A 21,011-nucleotide genomic window follows, 5' to 3' on the forward strand; every position below is an offset into this window, starting at 1 on the left:
TATCGAAGGTGCGACTCGATAATCGCGAAGTATGCAGATCTGGCGATGGAGAAATTAAGACTGGTGGCAATAACCCTTAGGGCGTAGCAGCCTGATGAGACTTTTCTACATACATTCACAATATGGTCTTTAAATTTAAGGAACTTGTCTATGGAAAGACCCAAAAACTTACTGAACGGTGGCATGTTGATGGCTTCATTATTTAAACATATATCATTTGTATTACATTTAGGGATATTTGTTTTGGAAACATTAAATGTCAAAAAATTTGCATCACAACAGTCTTTTATTTTTAACAAATCTGCACGTATATTGGCCTCCATTTGAGAAACATCAGAGTCGTGCCAGAGGATGGTGGTATCATCGGCACACCAGTTACCTGCAGTTGTGGCAGATCGTTCACATAAATGAGAAAAATTAAAAGGCCAAGTACTGATCCTTGCGGAACACCCACATTTATATTAAGTTCCTTAGACATACCACCATTAAATTTGACAGCCTGGACACGATTTGATAAGTAGGAACGAAACCACTCAAGGGCAGGGCAGTTCCCCTGAAACCATAGAGCTCCAGTTTCATCAGCAGCACTCTGTGACTCATGCAGTCAAATGCCTTGGACAAGTCACAGAATACCGCTGCTGCAACTTCACCAACATTCAGTCGGTTGTACAGGTGCTCTAGAAAGCTAAAGATAGCATCATTTGTGCTCACAGACTCACGAAAGCCAAACTGCTGAAGACTCAATAGGCCAAATCTATTTGAAAATCAAACCATCCTCACCTTAACGAGCCGTTCCACTATCTTGGCTAAAGTAGGCAATAACGCTATAGGTCTAAAGTTAGAAGGACAGTCGCGATCGCCACCCTTGTAAAGAGGAACAATCATTGCTCTTTTTAAGCACTCTGGGAAAACTCCAGACATAAATGAAAAGTTAATTGACTCGGCCAAGACTTGCAAAGCAACAAGAGGTAAAACAGAAAATATTTTAAGAGAAAGCTCATCCCAACCTGATGAACTATTATTCTTAATATTAACCATTAACTGTTTAAGCTCTTCTACACTTGTGGGGGCAAAAAAGAAAGATTCGGCTACTACCACATTGCTGAGATAGCTCCTGGGATCTATTTTTTGTGAGAGATTGGCTGCAAGGTTACTAGCAATATCACAGTAGAAGGAATTGAGGACATTGGAATCTAAGGTACTTGGAATAACCAAGACATTATTTTTACCCCTAAGCTCATTTAAAATCTTCCTCTCAATCTTAAAGACTCTTTTGCTCTGTTGGAGGAATTATTTATCCTCCTTTGAAAGTAGGTCCACTTAGCCATTCTGATTGAGTTTCTGTAAATCTTGCGGTATCTGTTATAATAATTTAAAAATGTTGCATTGTTCATAGCGTATTTCCTAATGTAAAAAAGGAACCGCATATTTTTCCCAGATACTCGTAAACCCTTAGTATATCAAGGTTTTCTATTTCGTTTCTTAATATTGACAACAGGAAAAGCAGTGTTAAAATTGTTTGATACTATTTGATAAAAGCTATGCAGTGGGTTAACAGTAGTCAATACATTATTCCAACTTGACATATTGCAAAGCAAAGAGACTTGACTTGTTGTAAGGGACTGATGGCGCTAAAAACTAAACTTATGAAATTAAAATTTTTGGTTAAACTCATTTAACGTACTTAAATCTAATATTTAAATTAAATATTATCTTGCTATCAACTATCCTGAATTTCTAACTTAATAAAACTAAAGCCAAAAATCCCGAATAATAAAGTTTTAAATACAAATAAATTTTAAAGCCGGACCTGTGCAACTTTTCACGCTTGAGTGGCTGTGACTAAGGTCAGGCGTTTAAGAAAATAGTACGTGGGCACATGCAGTCACATTTTACGAATCAAATGTATAAATTCTTAAAAAAATGCTTAAAACATTTATTTATTTAATGAAATGATTAAATATCGCTTAGAACAATACTTTATGACTCTTTCCACATAAAATTTTGCAGTTTAAAGATGCATGTCATGTGACAATACAAGCAACACCGGCACACGGACTATTTGCGGTACATCAAAGATTCTAATAGATCTCTGAACTGAACTATACCATCAAATTTATTTATAATTACCAGCTTATACATTTTACCTGCATCCCCGTGCCACCAATTAATATGGAAAAACCCTCCTTAAAAATAGATCTTAAAATTTACAATGGTACCTTATACACAATGTTATAATGGGATCGATCGCATAAGCTGCCCCCGCATCAGCCCCCGTTACTTATTTTCGAAATGCCGCTATACTTTCTTCATTCATACAGTGTAGCCAAATTGTGCTTAAATTACGTGTAAATGGGTAAAGAGCCACGGAGCGAGGGACATTTTCAATTTTGTTGACTGTACATCTGGTATAAATTAAAAATAAACTGTTATTTAACTATCGTATGTTGCTTGGTTAATTGAAAAACTATTTCAGAAAAATGTGAAAATATGCCTTTATACAAGACATTTTGCGGCGTTTAAAAATGTATTATAAAGAAAGAAATATATTATTAGAAAATTTTTTTCTCATCCTCTCTGAAAGGGTAAAACCTAACCTTATTTAATTTTTTTAAATGGGATGATGCCACTTGTCTCATCTTGATGGCAACCTTTTTTAAAAGGGACATTGACCATGTACTTTTCTTTTTGAAACAAATAATCCCTTGAAATGATTAAAAAACAAACTGTTTAGAGGTATGACAATTCAATAAAAACAAAATATCCCGACGTTAAACGCGTGTTTTATTTATCTTAAGAAAGTATTCACTCGTTAAAGTGACCTGCGTCATCCCATAAGGGGTCAGGTCAAGTCAGGACTGATCCCACATATTTTTAAAGTGGAATGATACCTCTTGTGTCAATTTTTGTCACTTTGTTATCAATTTAAAAAAAAATTAATTAAATTAAAACATGGATATATAAATTAAACATTAAAACACAATAAATTGAGGCCCATTTTTAATTCGATCCTCTAGACTTAGAAAAGCCCCAACCCAAAAGTGCTACATGGCAATTTTTGTTTGTCTAAGTACAAAGGCTGTCCATATAGAATTAGTAAGCAGCTTATCTACCGAAGCATTTATTTTGTGTCTTCGCAGGTTTATTAGCAGACGGGGCTTTCCGGAAATTGTTTATAGTGACAATGCCACCAATTTTGTGGGAACAAAAAATCACTTACGCGATCTCTATATTTTTTTTAGAAATAAACAAAGGATTCGAGATATAGAGGAATTTCTATCCACTAAATTAATACAATGGAAATTTATCCCACCTCGGAGCACGCATTGGGGCGGTTTATGGGAGGCCGCAATTAAAAGTGCGAAACACCACATTTATAGAATCGTTGGCAACACTACTCTCACATTCGAAGAATTAACTACTGTTTTAATTCAAATAGAGGGCATACTTAATTCCAGGCCCCTAACTCCCCTCAGTAATGATCCTTCAGATCTAAATTTTTTAACGCCAGGTCATTTTCTTATAGGCCATCATAGTCATCTGCTTTACCTGCAGCAGATCTCACTGAAATCCCTGTAAATAAATTAAGTAATTGGCAACTGTGTGTAAAATTAAAACAACAATTTTGGAAGAAATGGTCTATTGATTATCTGACGAGGCTACAGAATCGTTCGAAATGGCTACAGCCTTCGGAAAATATAAATCTATAATCTATTTCAGAAGTGTGTAGAGCAATAAAACCTCATTAGGTATGCAAAAGTGGTACCTGGTGATCCACCAATATTTTATGCCACTACCTTAGTTGGGTATTAGTTTCAATGTAAAATTCTTTCTTTTCGTTGATTGCAGGTAGTGCCACCCGATTTTGGGTCAATTTATGAGTTTTGCCCATTGTTACCCACTGATAAACATTGAAAACGGTTCGCCAAAGGCGTGCAACTGGGACTTGTTTTTTACCTTATAATTAATGTACTTAAAAGCTATTTTATTTTAGAAAGTTACTTTTGTTTAAATGGAATAATATATTTTTTTCACAAATTTATTGAACATAATATGTAGAGTAAAACAATTGAAAATGTCACTTTTGGATCTGGCACTTTTTGAACAGTGTATAACAATTTTAAATTATAATAGATTGTAGTCTTCTTCGTCATCTGACGAACTGTCATCACCTGTCGGATCGACTGTCTGATCGATGAGGTTGTCAAGATCCCACATTTTGTCCTCTTGCTTAATTACATGCTGGACTGCTTTTCGCCAATTCTTTGGTGTCGCTTCCGTAATGGCTTGATCAAACAGTAGCTTAACATCTTTCATTTTAAAAGTCGTGTTTTGTCTTGCTACAAATCCTTTTACCTGCGCCCATATCAGTTCTATAGGATTTAGTTCGCAATGATATGGCGGTAAGCGCAGTACAGTTATATTATATTTTTCGGCTATATCTTCCACGGCGTATGTCATAAAACGAGTTTTGTGTAAGCTTGCTATTGCCAGCAGTTCTTTTTTTATCAAATTTGCTTCAAACGCAATACCTTTTGCAGTCAGCCAATCGATAATTTCTTGCTTTCTCCAACTTGAAGTTGGCGTCTTCTCTATTCGCCGTGAATGATAGCTTGTGTTATCCATAACCACCACCGAATTAGCCGGAAGAAATTTTATCATTTTACCAAAATAGTCCTCGAAAACGTCCGAGTTGATGTCTTCATGGTAATCTCCTGTGCGAGTCGACTCAAAGGTTAGTAGACCTTCTTTTAAAAATCCCTCTTCGCTTCCAATATGTGTGATTATAAGTCTTTTTCCTTTTCCCGAAGGTACTTTAATACCCGTAGACAGGCCTTCTATGAAAGCTTGGCGAGCACTGGTTATATTTTTGTCTTGCCACATTTTTTGGACTATATAACCTTCGTTAATCCACGTCTCATCAAGATAAAAAACTTTCTTTTGCTCCCTGCGGTACTGCTTGATACTTCTCAAGTATTGTCGTCTCCAACAAACAATTTCGTCGCTCTCCAGTAAAAGTGCTTTGCGGTTATGCTTTTCCCAGGCAAAATCCATATTTTTTTAAGTTTTCCATAAAAGTTTTCTACTTATCAACGGAATACTGTCATCTCGGCCAAGCTCCATTAAAATTTTGTCTAGGGTGGGTATTTCCATTTTAAAATAAAAAGAGTGAACTTTTCTTCGAATTATACATTTAGCATTTTCATCAAGGACTTTTGTAGGTCGTCCTGGCTTTTGCTTGGGAGATTCCACTTGACCTGCTACTTTTCTTTCCCGCAACAATTTGAAAATGGTGGACTTTCCAATTCCACTCATTCGAGAACATTTTTCAACAATTTCTTGCACAGTAAAACTAGGGTATCCGTGTTTTATGCAATCATGTACATTTAAAATAATAACTTTTTCACTCAGCGATAGTGGAGAATTTTTAGTACATCTTTTCGTTGGACTGAACACCTCCATTTTTTATAAATGATTTAATTCTCTTAAAGGAAGATAATACCCCATCACTTAACTGGCGTAGGGGTCGAGTAACGGAAATAATTCCAGGTCCGGACGGAAAAGTTCGGATGGTCAAGGTGTTGACAAGCGAGGGAATTTTCAGCAGATCTATTGCGAAGGTCTGCCCCTTTCCTAAGGGATAAAATAATATTATAAATACATCTTCGGAGGAGGGGAGTATGTGAATTGCTCATTATAGTAAGAATTCGGTAATGTTATTATTCCCTGGCGCACCAATCAGCATCAAGTACGTCACCTGCATCAGTAGTGAGGGTGCGACGTAACGGAGACAAATTCGGCAAGTCAATTAAAAGTTTCTCAAGAGTCAAGGGTCATCTCGCGTCTTAGCTGCAAGAAGTAAATATCGATCTCTCTCTCTCTCTCTCTCTGTCGCTCTCTCACTCTCTCGACATAGATTATATCTCTACTCTCAATATAAAATCATAGTTTTTAATTTGTAAACCAATTAGTACAGATGAATGTTAATTCATTAGCTATATGTAAGCTAAAAGAGTTGTGTTTGCCTGTGTGCAATTCGAATAGAGTTGTCAAGTGATGATAAAAGACATTTAAGCATTATTGGAGGAAATAGTCAGATTGTTTGCTGGTTTATGCAAATAAATTTGTAGTACAGAGGAAGTTTGTGGTTTAATTGTTTCAACGCGCTAAACAAAATCAGTGCCTAAAAGACAGAAAACAGAAGGTTTTCTCCCTCCCAAAAAATGATGGGTAATAATTAAAATTCCCCCTTCAGTTCCTGTTAATCATAGTTTATACTTAGATATATTCTATCGCCATAGTTTATACTCTATCCCTATATCATTATTTTCAACACCGTAGAAAATTGATAATATTTCATTACTTTTATTCTTTTCATTATCTCTAAATTCTACCTTCCAAAAACTAACACCAAAATGTTTTGTAGAAAATGCAGCATTTCCGGAAATGTTCCAAATGGAGAGCTATGCTGAATGTGACAAATCCAGGAATACTTATTGTTTATTTGATTTTAAGATAGAGCCTAAAGATGTTAAATCAAATTTATGGAAAAACTTAGAGGTAGGTATTTTTTTGTAGCTTTTTATCTATTATCTATATGATGCGTCTTATCAAGAAGTCTATTAAGTAATAAAATAAATGTTTTTTTTACATCCCTCTGCTGAAAAATGACACAAATGGTGCAAATCACCTTTGATAAATAATAGGAGAAGATAAAGCTCCATTGATATGTAAAATAAACTTCTAAAATCGATAAATAGCCCAATGACCCACTTAAAAAGCCGACCGACTCCACCTGTTTCTGTTTACAAACAAGATGTTTATCTTGATAACCATTTATCACTGTTTTAATAGTATATAACACACCGACGCTGCCTGGGAGATGTTACTAAGCCTTAGTAAGTTCTTAATAACTACATTCACTTTCTTTTCCGAAATTTCACTTAAAAACTCAAATTTAAAAGAGGAATTCAAACGATCTTCATTAAGTCGCATGAGAACTGAAATGAAAACGGATCTGAAAGTTATCATTTCGCGGCTTAAGTAAAGTGAGCTGTGGCAGAGCCTAGAAATTTTTGCATCAATGCGACGTCAACTAGATGCTTGATGCATTGATGCTGAAGACGAACACTTTGAACAACGTTTGTAGACTTTTAAAACTATTTGGACAAAATGTATAAGTACCAAAAATGCTCTTCTAAGATTTACATTTTATGTTTGCCATGTTTATTTTACTTTGTTTTTTGTCTGTATAGAAATCTGCATTATTTGGCTTTTATTCCCTAAAAAATATTGTTTTAATACATTATTAAATTGCAGAACTTCAAAACCGACCCTTTAAAACTAGATCGAACAATTCTTAATAGAATGATATGTGTTCCACGACTTAAGCCTTCGGACACTTATGGTTTAGATACATTAAAAGAGGAACTAAAGGATCCAAATATTTCTATCAAAGTATTGTCTATAGAGTGCGAAAAAGAGTACGATTTTTTCTACTTCAAGGCTTTCTTTTAGTAAGTTGGCACCTATGATATACGCATTATGTTATATTTTTGACCTTTTTAGTTGTTCAGTTCTGTTATATGTAGCATTGGTATTCCAGTGTACTTGGTATCATCACAAAAGAAATAATGGTATTATTATGCAAAATAGTTGGTGTAAGCAGAAACACATTTTCACAAAACTTCGAACAAAACTGTTAAATATGTTACAGGTGGCAGATGGTATACAACATTCTCCATAATTCAAAATGTCCAGAAGCTAAAAGAAGACAACAAAAACTCAGATTTTCAAAGGCTAAAATGTATTCAAGGTATTAGAGTATTTAATACAATGGTAGTAGTATTTTGGCATACTGTACTCAGCCTCCACCAACTTTATGTTATAGATGTTGATGAGTTGGAAAAAGTACAAATTGTTATACAAAAATCATTCAGCAATAACATCTCAACTTATTCTAGAACTATGAAAACTCGCTGTTCTTTTATTTGATGTTTTTGGGAGCTTTTTGCGTGCAGACATTTTTCTTTATTTCAGCTTTCTTGCTCACCAATCAAATTTACGAGTTAGAAAGAAAGCATGGATTTTTCAGCCTTAAACACTGTTACATCTTGATGGTTAACAGATTTTTCAGGTAAATAAAATGATTTGTTAATCTCCAAAGTTAATGAATATTATATTTTTAGGTTTTTACCAACATTACTAATCACCGTGGCTGCTACTAAATTAGGACTTTATGATAATTCACCACACACAGTTAGAGCCAGAAATATGTGCCTGCCAGTATGTCAGCAATATTGGTGGTACACTGTATTTCAAATAAATTTTTTGTTGACTTTCGATAAAATAGTAAGTATATTTTTTGGAATTAAAAATGTTAATGCTGTTAGCCATTATTATGTGGTAGATAATGTAAGAAATTTTAATAATTTCTAACTTAATAATAATCTTTAAACTACTATAGAAGATTTTTGAATTGAATGTCAATATTTAAGGGGGTGATTTAAGAGGCGATTCTAAGCAGAAAGTATCTTTTCAACTTTCTGTCAACTTTTGAGGTTTAAAATACTTAAGGTATAGGTAAAAGTTTTAGAAGTAGTAGTAACAGTAGTAAGGGTGGGGGAGCTAGCGGCAAGAGTAAGTAGGCTTAAAGGTCCCTTTTCATCCACCCCAGAAGTGGAGTCACTTATCGCAAATTCCTAATATGTGCTATGAACTTTCCTTCTCTGTACTGCAACTCGAACAGAGCAGACTTTCTCTTAGTTATGATTCCCACCAAATCTTTAATCCACTGTCAGCTCTTTGAGCAGTCGCTTTACTTTAAAACCGCCATGATCTGGTATCATCTTCTTGGCGTGTCTACATCCTTCTGTCTTTTTCCAATTCTTCCTTATTTTTTACTACACCCAATTAGGTTTCTGAGAAATTTGTTTTTTAGTGAGGTCGAAACGCGGCTCGGAGCCTACGAAGAGGCTAACGGAACTTTATCTTGCTAGTTTGTCAACCCATTCATGGCCTTGGTTCCCTGGTGTCCTAAAACCCACCCTAGTCCTACTTCCTTGTGTGCTCTCAGTCTTTTCAAAGCGTATATGCACTCCTAAACTAGCGCTGGATCTGGGTTTTTGGATTGCCTTGAGGGCAGCTTGACTACTAGAGTGTATACAAATCCCCTTGTTACCTTCCTATGCTTCCCGTTTGTTTGCTTTACTTTAAGTATAGCAAACATCTCCGCTTGGAAAACTGTGGTGTGTTTTCCTAGCATAAAAAATTTCCCTGTGTTCGTTTCCATTTGGTATACTCCGGCTCCTGCTGACTTTGTGCTTTATATCTATGAGTCATCTGTGTACCAGGCCCGGTAATCGTTATGCTTCTTGATTTGTGTCATTAACCATTATTCTCTTGTGAGAAAAATCTCCACCAAAAGCTTTTCTTTAACCTTAGTTTGCTACTCACTGTAGTATATCTGTATGTCAGAATTTGTATGTTCTTTTAGGTTTAACCACCCTTCACGCTGGTCTCGACACGACAATCTTACAGACAACACCTCTCGACACGTCTAAGAAAAGAGCCATTTCCTTGTTCTTTTAAGCTTTTTCAACCTTGCTCACTATAAAGTGAAGTACCGTTGCCGTCGACTTCTCTTTCATGCAGGGATGCTAATGTCTATATAGTGGCAATTCTGTTAGAATCTCCTCTATTATATACCTGTCTATAAGCTTTTCTATCGTCTTCATTAGAATTGAAGTCGGGCTTATTGCGCTAAAGGACTTTGGTTAGCGGTAGTCCTTCTTGGCCGGTTTTGATAAGAACCACATATGCTGCCCTTATGCTGCTTGGAAAATACCCCATTGCCATGCTGACCTCAAGAACTCTCTTTAAATAAGGAAGTGTAGTTTTGAGGCCTACCTAGCACCCATCAGGCTCCGCAGCCTTATACGGACTACACTGACCCTCTGCCCAAGCTTTGTTTATTACTAGTTTTTTAGCGTCACAAGACTTTTACTTTTCGAGGAAAGTTAGTTTTGAAAAGAAGTTGGATAGTCTCTTCTTTGTTTGAGGTCTATAGTTCACCTTTCTTCAAGCACCCTCTGTCAGTTTTTCTGTCAGAACCCAGTAGCTTCAAAAGACGAGCTTCCTTCTAGCTAGAGTTGATAGCTATCAAGTTCCCCTTTTGAGAGCGCGGTGATGCAACATTGAAATTGAAAATGTCAAAATAGTGGGCTGCCAATGGCACTTGTGCATATAAGTCTCCTGATGGACCTGTCATGCCCCACCGGGGGTTACCAGAGCCCAATGGCCCTAGAAAAACCGATAAGGCTCTCTGGTCTGAAGGATTTAAAGTCACTCGGTGCACTGAAGGTGTTACCCAAGTATTTGAACCTGTCGCGCGTGAGTGCTGTGCACTCTCCGACCACGGGGTCAACGGTTTCATCCTTCTCCTAGCACCACCGGCATTTCGGGTTGTCCGCAATGCCGATGGTATGAAGATGGCTTTATAAGTGCCAGTGTCTGGTTAAAAGACCTGTCACTAACCGAATTTTGCATTTTTTTAGGCGTAGTAGATTTTTGGTGAGACAGAGAGAGGTCCCACTTATGTGCGCTTTAGCCTGTATCATACCAGGGGACTCAGTCCATCTTCGGTGGGTTCACTTGTCTAGTAGACCCTTCATTAACGCGACCGCTACGCATTTTGCGATACCAATTATGGGTTCCGGCCCCATCGCACATTTGTGGATCCCAGTCTGGCAAGAGAGTCAGCTTCCTCGTTACCTGCGAGGCCAGGTACCCAGACGAGCTGAACCCTGCAGCCAACCCGTATTACCTTTACGGCCATGATAGCCTTAATGACAGCTCTGCTGTGCGACTATATTGATACGGCTGTATGGCGGTGTCCGGTTTAGGATTTTCTGTCTGCATTTTAATACAGCGAATAATTCGACCTGGAACACAGTGGCGTGCTCCCCCAGCGAGTATGCCCTTCTGGTAGGTGAGATCCCATCACAAAGCCCTGATCCAGCTCTGTTACTCATTCTGGAGCCATCTGTGTACCAGATGGTCCCCCTGTTTAGCAATGCAGACTTGTTGGAATGCTGCCACTCCTCTCTGCCTGCAATGTGCCTTATCAATCCCTTGCAGTCCACTGTCACTGGAGCCATGCAGTCACTGCCCATCAGAAGGAGTGGACTTTCATGTATGGCCCGTGACCAGATTTTTACGTGACCGGTCTCGCCAGCACGTAGTTCGCCGAGGATGTATAGGCTGTACGCAGTCCTCATTGCCTCGAATTGCACAACGAGGTCCAGAGGCGGAAGGCTCAGCAGAGTCTCAAGCACTCTAGTTGGCGCCGTTCGCATGGTACCCGTTATGCTGAGATATGCAAGACGTTGGACTCTGTCCAGTTGAGCACGAATTTTCGCTTTCTCCATACATGGCCACCAAACGATAGCCCCGTGTGTGAGAAAGGGTCTCACAATGCGTGAGTAGATCCAGTGGAGGATCTTAGGAGACAGATTCCTGGTATTGCCGAAAACCCACCTACAGGCCCATAATGCGCAGGTGGTTTTCTTGATTCTGGTGTCTGCGTGATCATACCAGGAGAGTTTGGAATCAAACTTGATTTCCAGAAATCGAATTGTTTTGGGTGATGCAACCTTCTTACGTCTTTTTTAAGACGGTCGCCATTAGGCGAATTTCTTGCTAATAATTCTCCTAACAGGACATGCTGCCTCCTAAAAATTGATAATTATTATACTGTTTAATATAATACAAACTAGGCCCTCTTTAAATTTGGTCCAGTCGGTGGCTCCCAGGTTTCTCTTAAGCAGCGCTTCCTGCTTATTTGAAGCGATTTTGAATCGGATTATCCTATGGTTGGACATACTTATGTCCTATGATTCTCTCCAGTTTTTAGAACAAAAATCCTTCTTTAATTAAATTTAATATCTGTAAAACCACTTTAGTTATTTTAACGAGTATATAGGTGCTACGTATCGACATAATGAACATTGAACTGAATGAATTGGTAGACATTTATTTACATATATGCCATTAGCTTTGTCGCAGTGACAGTTCTGAACGCATCCCGGATCAGTCAGGAACTCTTCATCCTTTAAGAACATGCGCATGCGTGATTCATAACCGGTTCGAAATTTATTTCAACCACGAACGATCCACAGACTGTCACCATCTAAACTTTTTTGGTTAGTACAGGTTATGTTTTTCGATTGTTTTGTTTAGGAAGGAGTTTTTTTTCTTTAAACCGTAAGTATCCAAAGCAGAGAAATGACTTAGAAATACTATGATAAATTTTAATAGAGTTATTTTTAATTTTTATTGAAGGTATTTAAGTAACAAACTACCCATAAAACTAATAAAAAACAGTAGGACAAGCAGTTATTATTTATAACCGCAACTATTATTGGTTTTAAATTTAAAAATAAAATAAAATAAGCACCAGTTAAAAGAATAAGCTGAAGAAGAGTAAATATTCGACTTACCTCAAATAAGTCATTTAAAATCTACTGCGCAAGTCCAGAACTCAAAATTCTAATGAAAGTCCAAGGATTGATTGAACTAGTTACAGATTGATCCTGAACAAGTAACAAAACATCCGCGAACGGCAGGACTTCGAACTAAAAGTTCAGGACTGGTCACCGCGAACGCTCTTTTTAACAATGCGCATGCAAAGTAATTCTCAACTTGTCCAGGACTGTCACCGCGAACAAAGCTAATAATTTCTCAAATATAAATAATTACTGATTTCCTGAGTTTTTAAGAAAATTTGATTACCTAATTTTTTATGTTATTTCTTATTTTATTTCTAGTGCACTCCAGGTCTCTGGTACCTATCTGTGGACACGGCATACTACACTTTAACCCTTATAATATTATATATTATTCTAAAGTTTAAATTATCACACTTTAAAGTAATTGGATTGGCTATTGTGGGTGTCTCTTTGTATTTTGGAATCTACATATACATCAACGATTTCGAGTTCCTGTTTCAGCCTTTTCCTGAGTAAGTATGGAAATGATTTTTATAAATATACAGATCAGTCTGAAAATACCGACAAACTTTTGGGAAAGGTTGAGGCCATTAGTAATTGTAGTAATTGCAGTAGTACTAGTACTTGAAAGTCCAGCAGATAACCCTTAAAGTCCCTTTGCGAAACCTCGATTATGTTATGCTGATCATCTATGTCGTCTGAGAAGGGTTTCTAGGCACCATATTCTCCTAATGAAGGAAAGCAGAGTTTGCTAGTTCAGGTTATTGATTTTCTCAGCAGCCTAGTCCACATATGGCATTCTTCTATGGGAAGCCACACTTAAAAGATACAGGAGGCCAAGTAAACCTAGAGTGACCTATTAGGCTTAAGGTAGTGAAGTCCGCTATCATTCCCGTAGGTCGGGAAAGCAGCTAGACTGCCGTCGCTTTCATTGGGATTGACAGCAGTTCCTTGCCTTGTCGCAATCGGCTATTGCTGGTCCGATGTAAGGTTCCACACCAACCGTTAAGAGAGGTGATCCGTGTCTGGTAAATTTGTCTGCTCGCTCCCTTCCCCCCATTGCACTATGTCCCGGAATCTAGTTTTGTCACGGGATAGTAAGTTTTCTGTAGGGACGATTTATATCTGACCCAGTCAGTACTTTTCACGTTCTTGTACTTAACTATGCGTCTGTTACCAATAGCAATGTCAAACCGTATGTGTCTATGATGGCTCCGACACTACCCAGTTCCTGACCTGGCTGCCGATATTGTTTGAACTAAAGGTAGACGTTCGATGTTTGCAACCGCAACAAGAGACAGCGACAAGCGACCGAGACAAACGACTGCGACAACTTTTCAAGACTAATCAATAGAACTGAATAGGACTCAGTTCAAAGGAAGCGACAGCGTCGCGCGGTATATCGGCGTTTGCTCATTGTCGCGTGCGACTAGAGACATTTCCTCCTTTGGAGCAGTAGTGTCGCAGTGTTTCGCGAGTTAAGTATTAGCATTTTTAGTAAAAAATGGTGTCTTTCTCCAATTTCTATGTAGAAGATGACGAAAAATTGATAGAATTAGTTCATCAGAACCCACCAATTTATGATCCTGCATTAGAATGTTACAAAGACGGTGTGCTACGGGAAAATATATGGAAAGATATTGGAAAGGCCTTAAATAAAAGCCGTATGTATCATGTAGTATATAGTGTTCTGTGAAATGGAATATACAGGGTGTCCCAAACTCGATGTCCCGGGGCATTTACGAGGGAACCAAAAACGATGATATATTGACTTCGTGTGTTTAAATGGAACAGACATATGTAACTTCTTTCAGGGCAATTACATTTGAGGTTTGAGATATCAGGATATATCGGAAACGTCTGTTTTGACTGTTGCGTATGTCAAAATGTCAAAAAACCTAAACTTTTATAAAAATCCTGGGGCACACCCTGCACATACAATTAAACTATAACTAAGTAATGAAATAATTCACAATTTCTTTTCTGACACAAAATATATTGTTTTATTAGCATCGTCGATCTATAATACGTTCTTGCCAAGAAACTTCCCCTTCTTCACTTGAAAAATACTCTTTCAGTATCTCCCTGATTCTTAAACCGAAACTGTTAACAAATCCACCACCATGGGCTAAAGGTACCATATTGTGTAAGCAGCAAGCAGCCATTATCAGATCATCGCATGTTTCGGGTAGTATGGCTATTGGAGTGTGAAAAACTCTAAAAATTTGACATAACAGTCTTAATGCATTCTCTGTAACCCTGCGAGCACGGCAAATACGATAATTAAATATCTCTTTTTTCTTGTCAGATTTTGCAACTTTTCGAGGATAGGGCTTCATCATATAGAAATCGATTGCAAATGCTTTGTCACCGATTAAAAAATGTGGTACTTCCAGATTAGTTCCGGGTAGACATTTTTCTTTAGGAATATTGTAACTGTTCGTGGCTATTTTTCTTCTCATTGCAGATTTCTTAAAGATACTACTGTCTCCCTCTTTGCCATATGCGCCGACATCTATTGCAATAAATTTGAAATTTGCATCTACAGTTGCTTAGAGGACTATCGAGAAATATTCTTTATAATTGAAATATAGGGAGCCACTGTTCTTGGGGGCTTTAACACGAACGTGCTTGCCATCAATCGCGCCTACACAATTTGGAATGTTTCATTTATTCAAAAATTGCTCAGCGATCCTTTTAAAATCATTTTCAGATTGTGGTGGCATACTTAGTGAGATAAGGTTTTTACTTAAACTTCTTAATACATTTTTCACTATCTGTGATATGTAACAATCTTATATGCGATTTTAAAGTTTCTCCTGTGGCCATGAACCTGAAAAAAAAACTTTGATTACGTTTCAGTATTTTTTTAATTTTTGGTGGTGAATGCAAGAAAAGATAGAAACATGTGAAAGATTCATATAATCGATTTAAACGCAAAAGAAAGGGGAGACAGGAGATGCAACTAAACCTGAGAATAGCAAGTGGCAGTTTTATGAACGTTTGAACTTCGTGGAAGTGTCTTTTTAGAGGGATGGCATTTCCAATATACCAAGTCCTCTGAATAAAGAAAGTGAGTCAGCAGGTACTTCACAGAACGATGTCCCGGATCCCGAAATAGATTGCGAGGATGAGTTCAGTCAAGTCAGTGAACAAGACAATAATGGAAAGGATCAAGGTAACAACACAAAAAATGAACAATCACAAAAAAACCCAAGTCGCACAACACATAATATAAAGATCACGTAGAGAAAAAAAGCAAGAAGACCAGTTTTTACTATATATGAAACAAAGTGGATAACAAGTTGGCAAGTTGGACAAAAAATTAACAAAGATGACATAGTTTCTTTTGGTGAATATGTGAAGTCTGTTTTATATAAATTGCCACCAATTTTAAGAATTAGGGCAAAGTCTGACGTGTTCAGTGTATTGAGCAAGTATGAACTAATATCTATGGATTCAGCGTCTAATATAACACCATCAAACAGTTCTTTGTCCAGCAATCCACAATACAGCGGATATTCTCCTATAAGTACAGATTCTACAGTATTTGAGCCTACCAATTTGACTGTGCATCAGAACACCAATTACGAAGCTGATTATTTAAATCCTACTTTTCTAAACTTACCTTAAGGTTAAAAACAGTTTCTTTTCGGGAGTATCTTGTACTTTTTGATGCTATATCTTTCTCTATTAAACTTAACAAAATAAAACTGTTCTTTATTTAGGCCGGGGACACACGGTCCGGGTAAACGCCCTTTTTTTGGAAGTAATCCAAATTGTTTCCAGTTCCAATTCCATTGTTTTGTCCGGGCTCCGGATGATCCAGAAGTACATTGTGAAAGTTGTGAAGAACATACGGAACCCGGCCGGGCGTTCACCCGTCCGACAGGTGGCGGGGCATTGTGTCAAATAGGCGGGAACACACGGTCCGGGCGAACCGGCGAACACGTGCAGTCAGTGTATGACCGTCGCGTGTGCGCATCTCAAGTTAGTGGTTTGGTGCTTAATTGTGATATTCTCATATATTGGAGAGTTGATAATGACGACGGATATAGACGTGGATAAACTTATATCGCTAGTGCAAGAAAGACCCTAACTTTGGAACAGAACGTTGGAAGAATATAAAGACAGAAATAAGACAAGGCAAAATTGGATTGTTGTCTGCTCTACATTACATCCTGATTATGACGAGCTCAGTGATATTGAAAAGAAAAACTATTGTAAGTAACATTTATTTTATTTACAAATTAAATCTTATTACAATATAGTCAATAGAATACTTCATGTTTTGCACATGAACCTTTCAAATCCTAGACATTTGCCAGGGCACTGAACCCGCATCACTAAAAAAATAATCTGCCAACACATATCTAATCTGGTTTGCCTTTTTCCCTCCTACTCTAGTTTGGTTCTGAGTTGGTACAAATTCGATATCCTCGAATCCAACAACTTCCAGTGTGTCCTCATAGTTAAATCCATCTCGCTCCCTAATTACATTGTGAAGCACAACACAAGCTTTCACTATATCATGCAAAAGTTTGGATTCACATTGAGAGGGCGATGAAAGATTCTATATTTGTTGCTTAATATACCAAAAGTACAGGGTGGCCAAATAAGAATGCGAGGTACTGTATCTGGGAAACTATTCATCGTAGAAGCTTGCGATAAAAAAATTTATTACTAAAATGGTCAAGAGAATGACCTGGAAAGTATTTTCAAGCTTCTAAAATGGCCGCTAGGGGGCGCAACTGCAATCTTGAATCTAGAAAACTGATGTTTCTGTAAATTTTGCTGAATTAATCTAACAAAAAAATAGCTGATTATTAAAGTAGAGACTAATCCGAACCTTTTTTATTTGAATAGTTTTGCTGTATCTCTAAAAATAAAGTGGTGAGGGGTGTTCAAAAGTTGGCTTAAAACACACCCTGTATACTAAAAACGCCTTAGCCGATTTTATCAAACTTGGGCTAGTTGAAAAGAGCTATTATTAATCTACAAATATTATTATATTTCATGTTTTTTTAGTTTTACATCTCGCCGCTAGAGGGCTTTTTTCGGCTTTCTGACACAAATGACTAATTTTCTCAAAAAACTTAAATGCAATGGTATAAATTTTTTTACACAAAAAAATAGCTTAATGACGCCTAAATATGCTTGCGATAACCGCATCTTAATATCTTCATCCTAACCTAAAATTTAGGCCAAAGAAAATTTTATATGGAAATCCCTTAATATTTATAAAAACTACAAAATAATTTATTTCGAATTTCTTTTATAATGTAAGTTGTGGCCCTATAAAGGACCGATTTTAAAAAGAAAGGGTTTTAATGCCCCCGTAAATGCTCGAAATGCTGACCATCACGCTCTATGCATTGCTGAAGCCTCTTATGGGTAGATAGAACTGCAGCTTCAATTTCGGCTCTCGGTATGGTATGTATTGCATTACGAATGCGGTTTTTCATATCTTCTCTAGTCGTAGGCTGAGTCTGAAATACAATGTCCTTTAACCGCCCCCATAAATAGAAATCAAGACAGGTTAAGTCTGGGGATCGCGGAGGCCATGGAAACAGGCTTCCTCTTCCAATCCACCGCTGTTGAAAAATGTTATTAATATGCTCTCGCACATTCCTAGCAAAATGTGCTGGACAACCATCCAACTGCAAAAACAAATTTTGCCGGACTTCCAGTGGCACATCTTCCAGCAACAACGGTTATTGATTTACCAAAAAGTCGAAAAAAACATTGCCATTTAGAGATTGCTCAAAAAAATATGGTCCAATAATGTTGCCTCCAAGTATACCACACCACACATTTAAACTCCAGCGCCCTTAGTGCTGAACTTCACGCAACCAATGCGGATTTTCTGCAGACCAATAATGCATGTTGTGCAGGTTGACTCTACCGTCACTATTAAATGTGGCTTCATCGGTCCAAAGAATTTTAAATAAAAAATCTCTGTCCTCGCGTATCATGCCTAATATCCAATGGCAATAGTCCAACCGACGGTCAAAGTCTGCTTCTTCCAATGCCTGATGTAAATTAACATGATATGGGTGCATTCTATAAATATATTTAAAAAAAAGCTGAACTTAAATAAATCCATATATGGCGATGGCTATTAGAATTTATCTATTGTCCTTCAAAATATTTTGAATCGTTGTTCTTGATATGCCTAATTCAAGGGATAATGCTCTTGTGCTAACATGAGGATTTCCTTCAATATATCCCAGTACGCTTTTAATATTGTCCACATTTCTTCTAATTCTTGGCCGTTGAAACCTAGGCCGAAAACTACCATTGGCTCGTAAGTTCGCCACTAATCGGGGAAAAAATCTAATATCGCAAGGACTTCGATTTGGATATCGAGCAGCATAAACTCTTTTTGCTACTGCAGCATTTTGAAGACATTCAATATAAACCGCAAGCATATCAACAGCTTCATCGTTCGTAAAACGCATTTTGCAAAAACAAAAAATGCTCAAGTAACGTAAAACTTTTGACAACTTACTATTGACAATTTGAGGAATGTTTATAATTTGAGTAGACATTTGTTTTGTTGCATTCCATGGCCTGCTTTCTAATAATTATTTTTTTCGTATTATATCCATAGTGAATATATAACATAAAATAGGTCTGATTTTTGATATAAGCATTATTAATACTTACCTTTTAGTGATATTAGGTAATATTTTCAAAAATGGTAAATTTTGTTTTTAAAAGTAGTGAATTTTAAAAAAATCCAAAATAATTAGTATAAAAAAATTAAAATTTAAGGGTATAAAATATTCTTTGGCCTATATTTTAGGTTAGGAACAAGATATCGAGTTGCGGTTTTTGCAAGATTATTTAGACATCATTTAGCTATTTTTCTATGAAAAAAAAATCATATGAACGCATTTAAGTTTTTTGAAAAAATTAGTCATTTGTGTCAGAAAGCCGAAAAAAGCCCTCTAGCTGCGAGATGTAAAACTAAAAAAACATGAAATTAATAATATTCGTAGCCTAATAATAGCTCTTTTCAACTAGCCTAAGTTTGATAAAATCGGCTAAGGCGTTTTTAGTATAAAGGGTGTGTTTTAAGCCAACTTTTAAACACCCCCCACCACTTTATTTTTAGAGATACAGCAAAACTATTCAAATAAAAAAGGTTCGGATTAGTCTCTACTTTAATAATCAGCTATTTTTTTTTAGATTAATTCAGCAAAATTCACAGAAACATCAGTTTTCTAGATTCAAGATTGCAGTTGCGCCCCCTAGCGGCCATTTTAGAAACTTGAAAATATTTTCCAGGTCATTCTCTTGGCCATTTTAGTAATAAATTTTTTTATCGCAAGCTTCTACGATGAATAGTTTCCCAGATACAGTACCTCGCATTCTTATTTGGCCACCCTGTACATTCAATATATCTTCTTGACCGGCAGATTCTGTAGTTGAAAACCCTTTTTGTAACAGACAGTTGTTTCCCCCCATATGGCCTTTGTAAATGTATTGAGAGGTCAAATGCCTCATCTCCTATTAGAAAATACGGAATATCTGGGGTAAGAGTGCCATACAAAGGCCTTGGTGAAAGTAGCACCAACCGATTTTCATCAATACTTTTCCACAAAGAACTTAGATTAAAGATATTTGGATCAGCTTCACTGCCATAAGAACCAATGTCAACATCAATAAATTTATAATTTGAATCCGCAACTGCCATTAAAACTAAAGAAAAATAACTTTTATAATTGAAACACACAGATCCACTTAATTCTGGTGTGTGTTTTCCGTCTACTGCTCCAATGCAGTGCGGAAAGTTACTTCGCTTTTCGATTCCTTCTGCGACAGCCTCGCATGACTCTGTTGTGAGTTTTGGTAGGAACTCATCGACAAGACTTGTCCATATAGACTGGCAGACTTGCTTAACAAATTTCGCTATTGTAGATTTTCCCAGTTTGTATGAATAATGTAGGTCAACAAACGTACAACCGGTAGCAAGATACCTGAAAACAAAAGCAGCATCAATAACATGTGAAATGAGAATGTATGTATAAAAACTATGTACATGTTTTTGTTTCAGGTCAATTGATTCTGAAACAATGGAACAATATCCGGGACCAGTGGATGAAATGGAAGAAAAAAGAAAAAGACTCAAAGAAGTCTGGGGCTGGAGCCTCAAAATTAAGAAAATATATTTACCATGAAGCACTGCAATTCCTAGAAAAGGTAAGAGTGCATGCCGAAACTACGTCAAATATCCAAGGGGAAGGTCAACAAGACGACACTGTTGATGAATCTGGGGTCGACTCTCAAAACACTCAACAAACTACAAGTTTCAGTTGGGAGTACTGCAATTGGTTCAAAAAATGCAACAAACCACACCACCAACACAGGTACCACATAATATTGTCCATTATCAACAGCCACTTTCGATTCAAGTAGAACAACAATAACAACTATTTGATCAACAACAACAATACATGCCGATGCATCAGCTCAACACAGGTTATAATACTACTA

General features: G+C 37.0%; 1 protein-coding gene across 5 annotated transcripts in view; it reads left to right on the forward strand.

Annotated features, from left to right (window-relative positions):
* LOC126736028 (nose resistant to fluoxetine protein 6-like) overlaps window positions 1-21,011 on the forward strand; it is a 97,902-nt gene that overhangs the window by 24,043 nt on the left and 52,848 nt on the right. For 3 of the 5 annotated variants that reach the window (XR_007660589.1, XR_007660590.1, XM_050440218.1), the window contains 7 exons: window positions 6,428-6,561; window positions 7,321-7,517; window positions 7,570-7,661; window positions 7,718-7,911; window positions 7,965-8,137; window positions 8,190-8,352; window positions 12,828-13,021. Coding sequence is in view for 1 of the 5 variants with exons in the window: in XM_050440218.1 (XP_050296175.1) it covers window positions 6,428-6,561; window positions 7,321-7,517; window positions 7,570-7,661; window positions 7,718-7,911; window positions 7,965-8,137; window positions 8,190-8,352; window positions 12,828-13,021 (1,147 nt within the window). In the remaining 4 variants the exon portion in view is untranslated. Of the gene's footprint in view, window positions 1-1,020; window positions 1,199-6,427; window positions 6,562-7,320; window positions 7,518-7,569; window positions 7,662-7,717; window positions 7,912-7,964; window positions 8,138-8,189; window positions 8,353-12,827; window positions 13,022-21,011 lie in introns of those variants that run through there. The other 2 variants (XR_007660591.1, XR_007660592.1) reach the window with 2 other exon arrangements.

The sequence above is a fragment of the Anthonomus grandis genome, chromosome 5 (genome assembly GCF_022605725.1).
Source record: "Anthonomus grandis grandis chromosome 5, icAntGran1.3, whole genome shotgun sequence".
Taxonomy (NCBI): Eukaryota; Metazoa; Arthropoda; class Insecta; order Coleoptera; family Curculionidae; genus Anthonomus; species Anthonomus grandis.